This window comes from Sturnira hondurensis, unplaced genomic scaffold (genome assembly GCF_014824575.4).
Source record: "Sturnira hondurensis isolate 20B ecotype Veracruz unplaced genomic scaffold, ASM1482457v3 Scaffold0010128, whole genome shotgun sequence".
Classification (NCBI taxonomy): Eukaryota; Metazoa; Chordata; class Mammalia; order Chiroptera; family Phyllostomidae; genus Sturnira; species Sturnira hondurensis.
The window spans coordinates 40,413,974-40,432,514 of NW_028082759.1; the positions used below are offsets into that span (position 1 = coordinate 40,413,974).

Below are 18,541 nucleotides of genomic sequence, written 5' to 3' on the forward strand. Positions count from 1 at the left end.
CCCTTGTGCCACATGAGGTAAGATATTCACAAGTTCCAAGGATTAAGACGTGGACATTTTTACAGAGCCATTTTTCTGCCTACCACAATATGTCTGAGTTTTTAAAAAACAATAACTCACATTGTCATACCTTTATAAATATTCATGATAATAAATTTCAGATACATTAAAAAAAACCTATCTGGTAAGATTTTAAAGTAAGTCACAGTAATAAACTAATGGAGGTCATAAATTTTATTTTTTGCAACATGTTATTCTGATATAATTTCAGAGTTATGGAAACATTCCAAAAATAAGATAAGGAAGTCCCATACACCCTCTACCAGATTCAGCACATGTTTACATTTTGTTACATGTACTTTCCTGCTTTCCCTGCCTCCCTCTTCCCATGTGTGTGTATGTGTGTGTGTGTGTGTGTGTGTACACATTTCAGAGTTAGCTGCAGGCACTGTGCTCCTTTTCCTCTAAGTACTTCAGTGTTTACCAAAGGCCACATTGCTGTATGATTCCATTTATATAAAATGTCCATAACAGGCAAATCTATAGAAACAGAAAGTGGATTAGTGGTGACCAAGGGCTGAGGAATTCGAAAAAACAGGGGAACGAGTGCTGCTGTGTATAAGGTTTCTTTTCAGAGTGATGAAATGTTCTAAAATTGATTTTGGTGATTGTTGCACAACTCTATAGACTAAAAACCAGTGAATTGCAGTAGCTAGGTTGTATGGAATGTGAACCATATTTAACTAAAGCTGGTTTTGTAAAAAAATATTTTAAATGAAAAACTATGTTTTCTCCTTACATTGTAGCCAGAACTCTAAAATTATGTTGGATTAAACACATGCAGACCCGCCCCGGCCAGTGTAACTCAGCTGGAGTGTCGTCCCACAGAACAAAAGGTTGTGGGTTCGATTCCCAGTCAGAACACACACCCTGGTTGTAGGTTCAATCCCAGGTAGGAGCATGTATGAGAAAGCAACCAACTGATGTGTCTCTCATGTTGATGTTTCTCTCTGTCTCTCTTCCTCCCTCCCTCCCTCTCTCTCTAAAAGCAATGAAAAAATGTCCTCAGATGAGGAAACACATACACACAGTGGTAATTATTGCACAACAGTGTGAACTTAATGTCACTTACTTGAACACTAGAGAATGGCAAATGGCAAATATTGTTACATATATTTTACAATAAAAAAGAGAAAACATTAACAGACTTTAATCTCCATATCATAAATGGATCAGAGAATCGTAGAGCAGAAATATGGATTGCCCATTTTATATACCTTCTATATACCTTCTATACACCTAAGACCAAAACAATCCTTTTTCTTAGCAGGAAAGTGCATGTTTTAAGACTGTTTCAAGCATTTACTTTTTATAAGTAAAATGAAATGTCCAGAATAAATCATTATTTACATATTTCTCTTTAAACAGCCTCATCTAAAGTTTTCACTTATTTGTACTGTATCTTCAAATACCAATTAAAGACCAGGTCTTTTGGTAAAGACCATTTTTTTTTTTACCCCTAACCTCACACAGGTATTTTTTACTGTTACCAAAAGTTTATTTCATGGACCCAACTGCGTGTCATTCCTTTTTTAAAAATTTGGTCATTATTTTTAAAGTTTTGAAAAGACTTTGTCAGACATGCTGAAAAATCTTATAGGAAGTGAATTATCTTTAACTCTTTAAATGACATTCTTTTTTAATGTGCACCCAAGGATATGTTCATTGATTCTAGAGTGAAAGGAAGAGAGAGAGGGGGAGGGAGAGGAACATTGATCAGCTGCTGCCCTTACGTGGCCCAGCTCACAGCCTAGGTAGGTGCCCTGATCAGGGATGCAACATGCAACCTCATGATGCACGGGGCTCCACTCCAACCAGCTGAGACACCCAGCCAAAGCTAAATGGCATTTTTTATAAATACATGCTTCCCTATATTAAGCTGCCTTTACTTGTTTTTACCTCAAATAATTGCGTATCTGGATCCAGCTTTGTAATCTCTTCATTCAGACTTGGATCACTTCTTGCGGGTGGTATAAATTTTGGTTTTTTGAAGGGTTTCCCCTGCAACTGACTTGGTGCTGCAGATCGTCTCATAGTCGGCACTACTAACCTGAAAAATACCAAAAACAAAAATCATCCATAAATATGATTGGCATCACCTCCAAATATAAAAATAACTCATCACTACAACCATGACATCTTTAAAAATATAAGAGAATAAGCCAAAGCAGCTCAGGGTGGCAAGGCATCTAGAAGCTGGACATAGTCGGGCACAGAAGAGCTACTAGGAATCACGAGTGGGGAGGGGCCTGAGGGGGGCAGTGGCGCCTTCTTATGTCACCCATGAGAAATTTGGTAGCTGGAAAAGCCCAGCCCCTTCAGACAGTGTGACTGTCACCAATTTACAGCTAGCCCAGTGAAATGCAAATGGATATGATGTGAGTTACTGTTGAACCAAGTTGGCAGAGGAGAAAGTGGAAACTACACCAGCCTCCTCCCAGGATCAATCTGGAATTACAACTAAATTGTACAGAAATCATCCTGAATAACCAACTGAGCACTAGCTGGAGAAGAGCCTTATAACCATGGAGACAGGGAAGAAGCCACTTAACCACAACATGACTGGTAGGGAGTGCAGAGACGCAAGAGGGCTGAGTCTCCACAGGTGGCAGCTGAAGTTCCACAGGGGGTTTGCCCTGAAAAATGTGGGGTTTAAACCCCAAGCTGAGCCCTCCAGCCTACAGCACCAGAGCCTGGAAAGGAAGCCAGATAACATCCAGCTGTAAGCAGCAGCAGGGTTTCTGTCTGCCAGAGACAGAGCACTGGAGATGCACAGAGCCTTTTAAAGGGCCAACACACAAAATTTCATTTGCAGCCATGTACCCTAGGCTCCTGCAAAGGGAGGACACAGTGGCCTAGAGACAAGTGAGGAGAGTTTGGGGCAAGTGGCTCTGGGGAGAGAGCTGAAGGGACAGCCACCAGGATCCCTGTGCTGAGGTGTTCCCCATAATGCAAATGCAGTCTTTCTTAGGCAGTGAAACCTAAGTGGCATCAACCAGAGGGGAAGCAATAGGCCTCCCTGCAGAAATTACTCTGCCCCACCCTGTGGAGCTTAAGCTGGCCACTGAGCCCAACTTGAGGCTATATCAGTGATTAGTTTAACAACTAAAGGCAGAGCCCTGGGAGCTCTGAGACTTCAGCTGACCTTCCCCTGAGCCTGGTGCTCATAAAAGCCAGCCTTGGTGTGCAGCCGGTTCTTTCTGTGCGAGAACAGGCACAGTTGAGGGAGTACACACTGTGGATCACTGACAACTGATCAGACAACTGATTGCCCAGGGCTGGTTGCAAGCAGCATCTGACAAAGGCCTATGACAGAGTCTTTGCAGATCTACCCAACCAATATGGAAAGGCAGAGACCCCAAATGAAAAAAAAAAAAAACAAGAGAATTCTCCTGATAAAATAGAGGCAAGCAATTTATCAGATAAATGTTTAGAGTAATGATTATAAAGATACGCAGCAGCACCCTGGCTGGTGTGGCTCAGCAGATTGAGAGCAGGCCTGTGAACTAAAAGGTCACCAGTTTGATTCTGGGTCAGGGCACATGCCTGGCTTGCAGGCCAGGTCCCGGTTGGGGGCATGTGAAAGAAAACAGATTGACGTATCTCTCATGCATTGATGTGCTTGTCCCTCTCTTCCCCTCTCTCTAAAAATAAATAAATATAATCTTTTAAATAAATAAAAATAAAGACATTCAACAGCATAAAAAAGACATAGAAACCATAAAAAAGGACAAATCAGAAATAAAGAATGCAGTATCTGAAATAAATAATATACTACAAGGAATAAACAGTAGGTTAGATAAAGCAGAGGATCAAATCAGTGATTTGGAAGACAAGGTAGAAAAAACCAGCCAGGCAGAGCAACAAAAAGAAAAAAGAATTTTAAAAAATGAGGAGCGCTTAAGAACTATTTGGACAACAAAAAGTGTAACAACATCCACATCATGGAAATACCAGGTGGGAAAGACAGTGAGCAAGGGATCGAGAACCTATTTGAAGAAATAATGATGGAAAACTGCCCTAATCTGGTGAAGGATAAAGACACCCAAGTCCAGGAAGCTCAGAGTCCCAAACAAGTTGGACCCAAACAGGCCTACACCCAGACACATCATAATCAAAATGGCAAGGCTTAAAGACAAGGAGAGAATCCTAAAAGCCACAAGAGAAAAGCAGATAGTTACTTACAAGGGAGTACCAGTTAGATTGCCATCTGATTTCTCCACAGAAACATTAGCAGGCCAGAAGGGAGTGGTGTGAAATATTTAAGGTGATGAAAAGCAAGGGCCCCTAACCAAGGCTACTTTACCCAGCAAGGCTATCATTTAAAATTGAGGGAAAAATAAGGAGCTTACCTGACAAGAAAAATTTAAGGAGTTTGTTAACACCAAACCAGTACTGCAACAAGTGTTAAAGGGCTTGCTTTAATGAAAAAAAAAAAAAGAAACAGAGGAAAACAGACTAAAAACAAAATGGCAATAAATACATACCTATCAATAATCACATTAAATGTAAATGACTTAAATGTTCCAACCAGAAGACATGGGTAGCTGACTGGATAAGAAAACAAGACCCGCCCTTGCTGGTGTAGCTCAGTGGATTGAGCGCAGGCCTTCGAACCACACGATCGCGGTTGGATTCCCAGTCAGGGCACATGCCTGGGTTGCAGGCCAGTTCCCAGCAGAGGACTCAGGAGAGGCAACCATACTTTGATATTTCTCTCCTTCTCTTCCTCTCTAAAGATAAATAAATTAAATTTTAAAAAAAACATTTAGAAAACAAGACCCGTATATATGCTGCCTCCAACAGACCCACCTCAGACCAAAAATACACTCAGACTAAATGTAAAAGGATGGAAAAAGTCATTTCATGCAAATGGAAAGGAATAAAAAGCTGGGGTAGCAGTGTTTACATCCCACAAAATAGACTTTAAAACCACAGTAAGAGACAAAGAAGGAGAGCATATAATAATACAAGGATAATAATACAAGTAATTATCCAACAAGAGGATATAACCCTAGTAAAACATTTACATACCCAACATAGGAGCGCCTAAATGTGTGAAGCAAATATTGATAAACGTAAAGGGAGATCAACAGAAATACAGTCATAGCCAGGGATTTTAACACCCCATTGACTTCAATGGATAGATCCCCAGACAGAAAATCAAGAAGACAGCAGCCTTAAATGACACACTAAATCAAATGGATTTAATTGGTATCTTCAGAGCATTTTACCCCAAACAGCAGAATATACATACTTTTCAAGCTCACGCCTAATGTTTTCTAGGATAAACTACATATTGGGACATAAAACAAGTCTCAACAAACTTAAGAAGACTGAAATTATGTCAAGCATGTTCTCTGACCATGATGTGATGGAACTAGAAATCAATCACAAAAACACTGAAAAACACGTGAAGACATGGAGCTAAATAATATGTTATTAAACAATGAATGGGCCAACAACTAGATTAAGGAAAAAATCAAAAGATACCTGGAAACAAATAAAAATTAAGACACAACAATCCAAAAATCTGTGGGACATTGGGAAAGCCACCCTAAAAGGATAAACAGACCTGTAATCCATAGCATTACAGGTCTATTTCAAAAAAAAAAAAAACAAGAAAAAGTTCAAATAAACAATCAAACTTTACACTTAAACAACAAAGCACAAAGTGAAGAGAAGAAAAGCAATAATAAAGATCAGAGCAAAAATAAATGAAACAGTCTTTAAAATGTATACAAAAGATGAATGAATCCAAGAATTGGTTCTTTGAAAAGATAAACAAGATTGACAAACCTATTACCAAGACTCATTAAGAAAAAAAAAGAGAGAGGACCCAAATAAATAAAATCAGAAATGAAAGAGGAGAAATAACAACTGACACCAAAGAAATGCAAAGGGCTGTAAGAAAATATTATGAACAACAACTGGACAACCTGGAAGAAATGGATAGATTCCTACAAATATACAATCTTCCAAAAACAAATCAGGAAGAATCAGAGAATCTGAATAGACACATTATAGCTAGTGAAATTGAAGCAGTAATCAAAAAACTTCCAATAAACAAAAGCCTCGGACCGGCTGGCTTCACATGTGAATTTTACCAAACATTCCGAAAAGATGCAATCTGGGAGCAACAATGTAAATAAAACCACCAGCAACAGACCTCCTCTGCTCTTACTGCACTTTGTGGCTTAAGCAGCTCCTCTCACTTTATCGTCCCAAATGTCCAAAAAAAACAGCGAACAAAAATCTTCCGTTAAATTAATTAACACCGTACAGGAGAGTGTATTTAGACTAATGATGGGGAAAAGAAATCCAAGCGCCAAAGAAGCAGATCCAGAGGACCCGTCTGTCCACCACAAGCGTACCCCCATCGCCCACCCCGCGCGCTCTCCGCCACCAGCCACTGCAGGGCCAGCAGCTAGGGCGTCCTTCCCACTTACGATCCCGCTCCCGGACCCGCAGGAAGCAATCACCTTTCCTCCTTCCTCCGAGGCCTCTGGCACCTCTCCCAACTCTGTTGGCCACGAATCTACAGGGGGCCACAGTCTCACCTGAAAGTTCTCCAGTTTGCAACGGATCCGAAAAAAGCTGCACATCCAGCAAGAGGAACCGAAGTAGCCGGCACTGCCCAGTCGCCAGCGGCGCTCAAGGATCCCGCCTCAGTGCAGCCAATCGCGGGAGAGCCCGTTGCGCGTGCGCACTACCTCCCCACCTCCGCAGCCCCAGCTCGATTCCTATTGGAGGACCTTACTGCGCATGTCCGTTTGCATTTCTCTTAGAGCGCTGACAGGTTTCTTCGGGTTTCGGTTCAATTCAAAAAAGGTAGTTTATTCGGAGCATGTAGTCCGAAAATGTAGATTGAGGCTACAGACCTCACTTTAAAACAAGTGGCATACTTCTTAAATCTGAGAGTATCTACAGTGATATGTTGTTGCAGTTTGATGGTCTGTCTAGCAGTACTTGCTTTGGAGAAAAAAAGAGGTACAGGGACTAAGAAGCATAATTGATGGGTGCAAAATAGGTGGAGGTTAAAAATAGTATAGGAAGTGGAGAAGCCAAAGAATTTATATGTATGACCAACCGAGATGAACCAAGTGGGGAGAATGTTGGAGGGAGGGATTTCAGGGTGGAGGGGGATAAAGGGGAGAAAAATGGGACAACTGTAAAAGCATAATCAATAAAAGATTTTAAATTTTTTTAAAAAGAAAAAATAAAATTGATTAAAGTTGCATAAGGGAAGAGCTAGTTCTCAAACCCAGGCTGTTTGGCTTTCGAAAACTCTGTAGCATCATGGGGTTTTTTATTTGTTTGGGGTTTTTTTGTTCAGTTACAGTTGTCCTCATTTTTCCACCCATTGTTCTCCCGACTCATCCAACCCCTGCTCCCAAAGACAAAAACCGGGCTGTGTCCGTGTATACAGACACAGCCCACAACCCACCCCATGTGTCTTTGTGCATGGCTCCTTTGTACTTCCTTGACTTTACCTTTCCCCTTCTTTCCCCCATAATTCCCCTTCCCTCTCCACTCTGGTCACTGTGAGTTCTTTATTTCCATGTCTCTGGATCTTTTTTGCTCATTTGTTTTGTTGATTAGGTCACACTTATAGGTGAGGTCATATGGTATTTATCTTTCACCACCTGGCTTATTTCACTTAGCATAATGCTCTGCAGTTCTATTCATTCTGTTGTGAAAGGTAGTTCTTTCTGCCGCATAGCATTCCACTGTGTAAATGTACCATAGTTTTTTGATCCACTCATTTACTGATGGGCACTTAGGCTGTTTCTAGTATTTGGCTATTGTAAATAGCACTGCTATGAACATTGGCGTGCATAGGTTCTTTTAAATCGGTGTTCAAGATTCGTAGGGTATAATCCCACTGGTGGAATCGCTGAATCAAAAGGCAGTTCCATTTTTAGTTTTTTGAGGCAATTCCATAGTGCTTTCCACAGTGGCTGCTCCAATCTGCTTTCCCACCAACAGTGCATTAGAGTTCCCTTTTCTCCACAGCCTTGCCAGCACTTGTTTTTCATCACAAATTTACTTGTCACGGCCCCAAATAAAAATGTTTTTATAGCAATCCCATGCCAATTTCTAAAATAGATGCTAACTTCAGGCTGGAGCCCCCTGGCTCCATTTTGCCTTGCACCCATGTTTTGTTTGGCTCATATAATGTTTTTAGTTCTTTAATAACTGCCATATTTGAAAATTGATTTACACACTAATAATCCAGAATTTAAGGCTTCTCTTTAAAGAGTCAAAAGCACACCTGTTAGGATGACTACAATTTTTTAAAAAAATAGAAAACAAGCGTAGGTGAGGAGGTGGAGAAATTAGAAACTTTGTTGGCAGAAATGTAATACTGTAGTCACTATGGAAAACTGGATGACGATTCTTTAAAAAAATGAAAAAATTACTATATGATCCGGCAATCATACTTCTGTGTATATACCCCCCAAAGAACTAAAGTAAGGTCCTGAACAGGTATTTGTACATCCAAGTACATAGTAGCATTATTCATAATAGCCAAAAAGTGAAAGTAATTCATGTCCAACAACAAATGAAATGAACAAAAAGGGGTACATACATGCAATGGAATATTAGTCATCCCTATAAAAAAGGAAAATCAACATATGTTGTACAATTGATGAATCTTGAAGACATTATACTAAATGAAATAACCAATGGGAAAAAAGACACATGCCAGTTATATAAAAATACAGAGAGAAAGTAGAATGGTTGTTGGAGGGGTTGGAGAAAGAGGGAAATGAGAGTTGTTGTTTGATGGCTATAGAGTTTCAGATTTACAGGCTGATTATACACATGAATATCTTTAACCCTATTGAACTGTGCACTAAAAATGGTTAAGATGGAACAATTTGTTTTTTCACTGTACGTTATAAACAATTTTAATGTAAAATAAAATTTAAAACATAAAAAATCTTTTTTAAGGTTTTATTTATTTATGTTTAGACAGATGGGAGAGAAAGGGAGAAAGAGAGGTAGAGAAACATCAGTGTTCAAGAGAAACAACGGGTTGTATACAGACACAGCCCACAACCCAGGCATGTGCCCTGACTGTGAATCAAACTAGCAACTTTTTGGTTCACAGGCTGGCACTCAGTCCAATAAGCCACACCAGCTAAGGCAAAGAATCTTTTTAAAGAAGTTAGAAGATCCATCAGCATTGGACCCAGCACTCTTCCAAGGCACTCATCAGCTGAAGTTGAAGGCTAGTTTGGTGTACCACTGCAGGCCCTCTCCAGGGCCCCCAGAGATGTCAACTCCCAGTTTTCTCCCTGGCATTGAAGCCAAACTCAAATGCCAATTCTTCTCTGGCTATTCTTCTTCACCAGTTCTCCTCTCTCATTTCTGTTACTTTGCAGGCCACTGTTACAACTTGAATTTGCATCTCCTTCTCTAGTTGGCAAATTTATAGCACCCCTTTAAGATCTGGCACATTGTGTCCTAATCCATGAATGTAAAATACATATCACACATATAATTTTTCCCTTCAACTAGTCCTTATAAAAAATCTTTTAAAGATGTTGTTTATGGTCTGAGAAACAATTGTAATGTGAAATCTTTTTTCATTTAGCTATTTTAAAAACACAATTACTTGGAGTAACATCAGCATCATATAGTAGGAGGACATTTGTAATCCAGCAAGGTTTCCTCTGCTCAGCATAATGGGTTACCTTAAATAGCCAATACAGCTGACAGAGGGTGTATTGGCATACTAGGGGGAAGGGGCAGACGAGGGGGAAGAGTAGGATGGAGCCTGCAGTCCTGGTTTCCCAGCCACCATGGATGGCTAAGCCTGGAGACCTAGTGAACATAGCAGTGGCAAAGGATTAGAGGTGGCCCCCACACTATGATAAGGGGGGCCAGCAAAAGGGAGGCACCTAAGAATCCAGCTCTCACCCCCAACTGTGGTGGTGATACCATCAGAAAGCCTGGTAGTAGCAGCAAAGATGCATTTTCAGCTTCCCAGCCACAGCATAGCAGCACCAGCAACGGCAGGGAAACAGGTAGCAGTGCAGTGAGCTCCCCAAACACATTCCCTTACGCCAACCTGCCACATCATCCTGCCACGGTAGTGGTGCCCCAAGACCTAAGTGACCAGGACACGGCAGGAACACCTGCCACCCACAACAGGGCACGAGCAATTCCAGGGACAACAAGCACTACACAGGTAAGAAAAGAAAAATGACCCTATAGCACTCTGTACTGAAAAGGAAGAAACCTGTTTGTATCAGTCTGCTGAATTGTTAAAATGAAAATGGTACCTAAATAAGAAAAGTGTTCACTATTTTTACTATTTCAAATTTGCTGGACAAAAAACACCACCTCACACACCATGAGAAACCAAAGTAACATGGTATTCTTAGTACCTTGTTATAACAAAGGCTGTAACAAGAGGCAAAGAATGACCCAGCAATTGCACTTCTGGACATTTATCCAAAGACACACAAAATACTATTCACTGCAGCATTATTTACACTAGCCAAGATATGGAAACAACTAAGAGACCATTAATAGATAAATGTATAAATAAGAAGTGGTGCACATACACATACAGTGGAATATGACAGCCATAAGAATAAAATCTCGCCATCTGTAACAGCATGGGTAGACCTTCTGTGTGTTTTACTGAGTGAAGTCAGAAGACAAATGTCATATGATTTCCTTATATGTGAAATCTAAAAATGACTACTACAAACAAGAACTGAAAAAAAGATACAGAAAACATTTTGACGGTTGCCAGATGGGAGGTTTAGGGGGATGAGTAAAAAACATGAAGGGCCCCAGATGGTCTAGCTCAGTGGATTGAGCACGGGCTGTGAACCAAAGGGTCACCAGTTCAATTCCCAGCCAGGGCACATGCCTGGGTTGCAGGCCAGGTCTCTAGTAGGGGGCATGTAGGAGGCAACCACACATTGATGTTTCTCTCCCTCCCTTTCCCTGTCAAAAAATAAATAAAATCTTTAAAAAAAAAACATGAAGGGATTAAGAAGTAAATTGGTGGCTTCAGAATAATCATGGGAGATGTAAAGTACAGTACAGGAAATAGTCAATAATCTTGTAATAACTATGTAAAGTGTCAGAGGGGTACTACTGGGTTGGCCAGAAAGTTCATTTTGACTTTTCTGTAGCTCTCCCTACAGAGAGCCATGCTACACTCAGAACAATTTTGCTAGACTGTATTGTGACATCTGTCTTACCAGTGTGCATTACAAAAAACATCAAAATTGGTGAATTTTTGTGTAGGCATTGTAATATTGAAGATGGAAGAAAATACATATTTTTAGCATGTTATGCTTTATTTCAAGGGTAAAAATTCAGCTGAAACACAAAAAATGATCTGTGCAGTGTATGGAGAAGGTGCTGTGACTGATCAAACGTGTCAAAAGTGTTGCACAAAGTTTCGTGCTGGAGATTTCTCTCTGGATAATACTCCACAGTCACGTAGACCAAAGTTGATAGTGATCAAATTGAGACATTGAGAACAGTCAATGTCCTACCATTCAGGAGATAGGTGGCATGCTCAAAATATCCAAATCAATGAAGTTATTAGTGAAAATGAAAAATGTCTTTTATTTTATGGAAATAAATGGGGCTTTTGGCCAACCCAAGATTTATTGGGGCTGATCACCTGGTGGGCTATGTAATTGTGTAATCACTGGGTTGTATACCTGAAACATATAATATTGCTCCACTGTAACTGAAATGTAAAAATTTCTTTAAAAATTAGAACCTAGGCCCTGGACAGTGTGGCTTAGTTGGCTGGGCGTCCTCCTCTGGACAGGAAGGTCACCAGTTTGATTCCCAGTCAGGGCCATGTTCCTGAGTTGCAGGTTCAGCCCCCAGTCACAGTAACTGATCAGTTTCACTCCTCTTTCTCCCTCCTTTCCCCTCTCTTTAGAATCAATAAAAGAAAAAAATTTAAATAATAAGCTAGCCAACATATTTTTTAAGTTAATTTTTACTCTTGATTTTAGAAAGAAATGACAGGGAGAGAGGGAAAGAAAAATCAAGGTGAGAAATACTGACTGGCTGCCTTCCACATGTACCCCAACCAGGGAACAAACCAGTGACCTTTTGGTCTGTGGGACAATGCCCAACCAACTGACTGAGGCACCCAACATGGTTGTAAATCCTCTATCACTTTTGAGTCAAGCTCCTCAGCTTCCTGTATTTTTAAAATTTAAGATAATACCTCCTTTACTGGATCCTTAAAATGACTAATATATGCACAAAGTAAATAGTCCACATGTTGAATTCCTTCCCTTATCATTTACCTAAGTTTCTTAATCAGGACATTTTTAATTTGCCTGGTATTAATTTGCTTTTACTGTAGTAGTAATTTAGTGCTTTGGTTGGTCTGAATTCCTCAGTATTATACTAATAGTCAAATAGCATAAACAGTATTTCTCAAAAAGATAATATCCAACTTAAAGCTAAAAAACAAATTGGGGACTAAAATAGTAAAGGAAAATATATATTTAAAAAAAAAACAAAAATCAACCCCTGGCTCAGTGGATTGAGTACCACAACTGTGAACCAAAAAGTCACTAGTTTCATTCCGTCAGGGCACATGACTGGGTCCCTAACTGGGGGTGTGTGAGAGGCAACCAATGGATGTCTCTCCCCCTTCCCTTCTAAAAAATAAGTATTTTTTAAAAAGTCAAAAAACATACCTATACTGCTCACTTCTGCAGCACACGTACTAAAATTGGGATGATAAGAGATTAGCATGGCCCCTGCACAAGGACAACATGCAAATTCGTGAAGCATTCCAGGAAAAAAAAATACCTAATATGTAGCCGTGTTATTATTTAACAAATGTAACTACTTAAACAATTATTTTTCTGTGTGTCTGTGTCCTGATATTAGGAACAAACTCCAAAATCTAATATGAAAAATGTTTAGAGATGAGATTAGGTTTGAGAATTGCAAGAAGTTCAGGTTATCTTGGGTTTTTTGAGGCCATTAGTTATGGAAAGATTTCCTATACGTTTCACTTCAACTCCAGGGTCTTTAGAGCTGAACTTCTGTTGACTCACAAACAGTTCAGCGAGATAGGATGATACAGGAATCAAATGAGACTCACACACTCCTTTGTTGTTTAAGAGAATTCTGTATTTCGCAGTGATACAGGCTCACTGTGTTATCTCTTGGAAAAAAATATGGCTATTTTCTGTTATAAACTTTATTTCTGTATATAAAGTCCAGATTTTATTAGCTATTTTGGTTTCCCAAAATAACTATTAGGATACGCCTCATTTTAGGCTTTAAATAACTATGTGATAAAATAGCATATGAAGGTATAAAGCTGAAACACAAAGTACGTACACATTTCCAAATTTGTAACATACAGGAGAAAAGTGTTGTGTTTCTTTTGTGACAGCCTAGAAGGTTCCCAAAACTATGTACCAGGGCAACCTAGTAAATTAAGTGACACAGTTTATTTTAAAATTTTTAGAATAGATCTGTTGGACATTACACAAACTACTAGTTTGAGGTAGTTTACATTTCCAGTATTAGGTAGCACTATATTTCTTTCCATGACTGTGTATCTTTGCAAAACTGGGTTTTCAGCAGTTATGATAAAAAGTACCGTGCAAAGCATACTGGAACAGGAAATGATAGTAGCAATGTCAATCCAAGCTGATTCCAAGGTTTGGGAAGCTGTGCAGTGTACACAGTTATTAGTGATTATGATGTAAATTCTTACTAAGTTGTTTGGACCAGACTGTTTAATAAATGGAAGTATGATGATGTATTTCTTTTGTCCCAGATGCCCTGTAAAAAAATTACTGAAACATTCGAGGGCACCATGAGCTGAGGAGTATTGAGAACATGTGTGGTGTAGGCAAGATATACATGAAGACAAAAGTCATTACATCATTCATTTTCTACCTAAGAAATTTTCTAAATAGTCTTATAAGAAGGAGAAAAAATATATAAAAACATACATACAAAGTTTGGATTTTTATTGAAATTTTGTGTTAGGTATCAAACAAAATCTGCTTTCTTCAGATAAAAATACTCTCTCAGATGTCTCCAGATAACTGCTAAGTCTAAATTGGTCCATCAATGTCTTATTTTATGTTTACTGTTGTCACAAAATGTTCATATATACTTAAGATGTCCCCAGAAGAATTTATCGTGTAAAGGACCGCACATGACGACCTCTACCACTGCCTCCGCTAACAAACTTTCCTCTTGAGCCTCCACTGCCGCTATTTGCACTTGCCCAGGAAGGTCCAAGTCCCCCACGACCTCTTGAGGCACGGTCACGAGGACTCGGACGGTAACCTATAAAAGAAAAAAAATACAGTATTTAGTTGCAACATCCTTTCCTTTTCTATTATATGAATATTCCTCTATAACACTGAGCTCAAAGGAAGATGGAAGTTACTCTTTACTCCTTTACAATCCATGTACAGGTTCTGTCAATGTGTTCAAGACCAGTGAATTGTCCTTTTTCAATAGCTAAATTGTTTCATTTGTGAGAATAACATCTCAAATAAAGCTGTTAAGGGGTACTATATGCTTACATACACAAGACAATACTGTAATCAAAAACAGAATACACCCTATGAAGATAACTCTTATTATTAAAATACTCTGGTCAAAAACGTACCTTAAGGATTTTATTACTGAAATATAAAAACAGAGCACATCAGCATGAAATTGCTTAGATTATACACAAAGTTCAGAATCTGAAATTTTTATTATTTCTATAGAAAATCTACATCGGGCACTAATTAAGACATAAAGTTAAATTCACTTTAGAATTACACATCTACATTCTAAAATATTCTCTCCCAGAATCAGAGTACATGACACTCAACCATTTGAAAATAAGGATTCACCCTCCTCTCTCAGCAGTATCAATTAGAAGAATGTATACCTGTAGAACTAAGTGGTCGTAATGGTGGAAGAGGGCCCCTGTTAAAATTGCTCTGGCCTCCACGACTTTCATTGTAATTTCCTCGAGGAGTATTCTGAGCACTCCAACTGGAGCCTCTTGTTCCTTCACGACGACTGTAGTTTCCTAAAGCCAACACAATCAAAATCTTTTTTCACAACTTCAGTTAGATTAAGACCTGACAAGTTTTCCATAATCTTCAAAAGTAACAAAAAATAAATGGAAACTTTTGTAGATGAAATATACTGTACAGTGGCAGTATCATTCATGGTTAGGAGCAGAAGCTCTGGAGCAAAACTGTCAGGTTTCGTATAGTGATTTTATCACTCTTACCAGTCAGCAGGTCAGCTGGTGGGTGTACCAACAGGAGCTGCCTCATGGAGTTGATGCGCAAATATCACATATGGAGTGCTCATAACAGTTCCTAGCATAGTTATGTGTTTACTATTAATGTAAACCCCTATTCTCTTTCATTCCCAATCCTCCTCACTCAGACCAGGAAAACACTAGTGAAGTATAATTTCTATGAATAAACTCAGTTTCTAAATCTTGAAACAGTTTAAATATAACATTAGGAATCAAGCAGATGAGAGAATCAATGGTGAACATAAAGAACAATCTTAAGAAAATGGTTGCTAAGTATATCTAGGAAAATAATACCTGAATTACTATTCAGAAAGGATAACAAAAGTGAACTTAAAAATTTTTTCTATTCAATTAAGTACTCTGCAAATAGTATTACAGGCCTAGAGGCAGCTTAATTGTAGTAAAACAAAAATACTTTATCTGAATCACTATCACATAAATCACTTCTACTCAATATTCTAATATTCCAATATTCTTTTTTTCCTTTTAATTAAATTTATTGGGGTGACACTAATTGACAAAATTATACCCAGCAATTTTCAACCTTTTTTCAGCTCATGGCACATATAAGCTAGTTACTAAAATTCTGCAACACACCAAAAAATATGCTGTATTTTTTCCCAATCTGACAAAAAAATATAATTTGGATTCATTCACACCAGATGGCTACTATTGTGTTGGCTGTTGTCACCTTTTTATTTGACAATCTATGGGAAAAGAGGGTGGTGCCCCTGACTAAATAGTCAGGTAATGCATGTCTGTTATTTTTAAAGATTTTATTTATTTATTTTTAGAGAGGAGAAGAGAAGGAGAGAGGGAGAAAAACATCAATGTGTGGTTGCCTCTCGTGCGCCCCCTACTGGGGTGGGGGAAGGGGGGTGGGGGAAGGGGGGTGGGGGGACCTGGCCCACAACCCAGGCATGTGCCCTAGACTGGGAATCGAACCAGCGACCCTCTGGTTCCCAGGCCAGCGCTCAATCCACTGGGCCACACCAGCCAGGGCAGGTAGGTATTGGATGTTTAAAAAATTCTTGTGGCACACTGGTTGAAAATTGCTGTTCTAACCCACTAGAAAACACACATAATTAATCACCTTTTGAGGCAGGCGGTGTGAAAAATCTATTTTGACTGTGAAAAGCACCCCGTCCTCCTCGATTGCCAGAAAATCCACCACGAGAAGAAATCTTCTGTGATACTTTGAGCGGCCGTTTGGGTGGGGGTATTCCATCCTGAGGGACCACTTCTTTACTTTCAGCTGCAACAAAGTCATCCACATGCATTGACGGTGGTCTGCTTGTGTTCTGTTTTCTCTGACGAAAAATGTCGTGGGGTCGTATACCCTGTCCAAATCCTCCCCTGCCCCTTCCTCTTGGTGGTGGCACAACATGAGCTCGTTTGGCAGGTTCGATGTATTCAGATTTCCCACTATTAAAACAAAAATACTCCATGAAAACATTTTTTTTCATATTTCTGAAAATGTAAGTCAATCTTTGCAATACTAAGAACTACACTTCAATTATTTCTTATTCCAATTTTGGTAAATTTTACAGGTTTGTTAACAGGCAAACCTTGCTTTAATGTGCTTTACTCTACTAAACTTGACAGATACTGCATTTTTTTTACAAATTGAAAGCAACATTGTACACCAGCAAAAAGATTAAGAAGGCTTAATCTGAAGGCTCAGATGGTAATTAGCATCATTTAGCCATCAAGTATTTTTTAATTAAGGTATGTACACTGTTTTTTAGACACGACATTGCATACTTAATGGACTATAGTGTAGTATAAACATAACTTATATGCACAAAGAAACCAAAAATTTCATGTAAATCACTTTATTATGATACCTACTTTATTGCAGTAGTCTGGAACTGAACCAAGGTATACCTGTACTTTCCACTGAAATACAATAAAACTAGCTAACAATGGAACTCACATTTTACTACTGTGACTAACAACTACTTAAAGTAATTCAGTTTATTCTTGTTCAAACCTTCCAAACTCTCATAAAGCAATATAATAAACAAATGTACTGGGTATGTCTTGGCCAAACAATATCCATGATTCCAGTATTATGTCAACTTCCTTTATCCTTTAATAGACATGTGTACCTTACAATACATTAAAATAAATAAGCCTACATGACCACAATCAAGGTCTTCGGTAGAATAAATTTTACCTTGAAGTTATAAAGGTTTCATGCTTGTGCTTCCCAAGTTTGAATCCTTTAGTGGTCTTGGTTCTCCCTGGAGATGATGGTTCTGACAAAAACGAGCGCTCTAATTCTGAGTGCAAGTCAAAGTCACTACAGCATTTTTCAGAGAGCTCAATTAAGTCGACTTTTACCTGCCATCATAAAAATTAAATGAAATGAAAAGGGATCTTTTTTGTGCCACAAATTTCAAAGCTATATGCATTTAATGAGCTATATGCATTTCAAAGCTATATGCATTTATATGCAATCTAAGTTTTAGTTGCAGAAAAATGAAAATTACATTTACTTAGATTTTATTCAAGTTTATCAAACCTAAAAGACCTAGAATTTCCCTAAGCCATGTAAGATCACAATCCCCATCACAACACAGTTGTAATTCAAAGTTACAAAAAGAACAATTTGTAACACAAATGTTTTAGACCCGTGATGCCAAATATGGTAGCCACTAACCATATGTGCCTATTTCATTTCAATTCGAATGAATTAAAGTTAAATCAAAATAAAATGCAGTTCCTTAATCATATTAGCAACATTTCGTTGTTTACTAGTCACATGAGGCTAGTAGCTACTATACTGCACAGGACATAGAACATTTCTGTCACTGCCTAGTTCCACTGGATAGCACAGTTCTAAAGAATCAATGACCAATTTACAAAGAAAAAAGAAATAAATTCTTTAATGAAATCTAAATTTAGTTGTATGTGATCTTTTAAAGAAGGAAAAACAGACTTCAAATGAACTAAATACACTTTAAATGTGAATAATTTTTTTAGTTTCACTGCACATGATACATATAGCCTTTTCTTAGACCAGAAAATATGAAACATATTTATTTTTGTGATCAAGAAAAAAACAATACACGGTACCAAGAGATGTGTGGCTGAAATCATCCTCCCTAATACATCTCTAAGAAGCATGAAACACACTACATTAAAATTTTCAGTCTCAGTGCAAAT

The 18,541-nt window shown here is 38.6% G+C and overlaps 2 protein-coding genes and 1 non-coding gene across 4 annotated transcripts in view; 1 reads left to right on the plus strand and 2 right to left on the minus strand.

The window, feature by feature from the left end:
* The window catches only part of RAD54B (RAD54 homolog B), an 86,131-nt gene extending 79,421 nt beyond the window's left edge, over positions 1-6,710 (minus strand). The window contains exons 1-2 of the mRNA XM_037058740.1: positions 6,621-6,710; positions 1,960-2,110 (exon numbers count right to left, since the gene is read on the minus strand). Coding sequence (XP_036914635.1) covers positions 1,960-2,094 — 135 coding nt within the window. The 5' untranslated portion in view covers positions 2,095-2,110; positions 6,621-6,710. The remainder of the gene's footprint in view (positions 1-1,959; positions 2,111-6,620) is intronic.
* A 6,062-nt stretch (positions 6,711-12,772) lies between these two features.
* On the plus strand, positions 12,773-12,875 carry LOC118995642 (U6 spliceosomal RNA). Its single transcript, XR_005068337.1, has one exon. It is a non-coding gene; the product is annotated as a U6 spliceosomal RNA (small nuclear RNA).
* A 1,167-nt stretch (positions 12,876-14,042) lies between these two features.
* VIRMA (vir like m6A methyltransferase associated) overlaps positions 14,043-18,541 on the minus strand; it is a 56,276-nt gene continuing 51,777 nt past the window's right edge. For both annotated transcript variants that reach the window (XM_037058743.1, XM_037058742.1), the window contains 4 exons: positions 17,550-17,716; positions 16,464-16,795; positions 14,987-15,130; positions 14,043-14,388 (listed from right to left, as the gene is read on the minus strand). In XM_037058743.1, the coding sequence (XP_036914638.1) occupies positions 14,234-14,388; positions 14,987-15,130; positions 16,464-16,795; positions 17,550-17,716 (798 nt within the window). In that variant the 3' untranslated portion in view covers positions 14,043-14,233. The remainder of the gene's footprint in view (positions 14,389-14,986; positions 15,131-16,463; positions 16,796-17,549; positions 17,717-18,541) is intronic.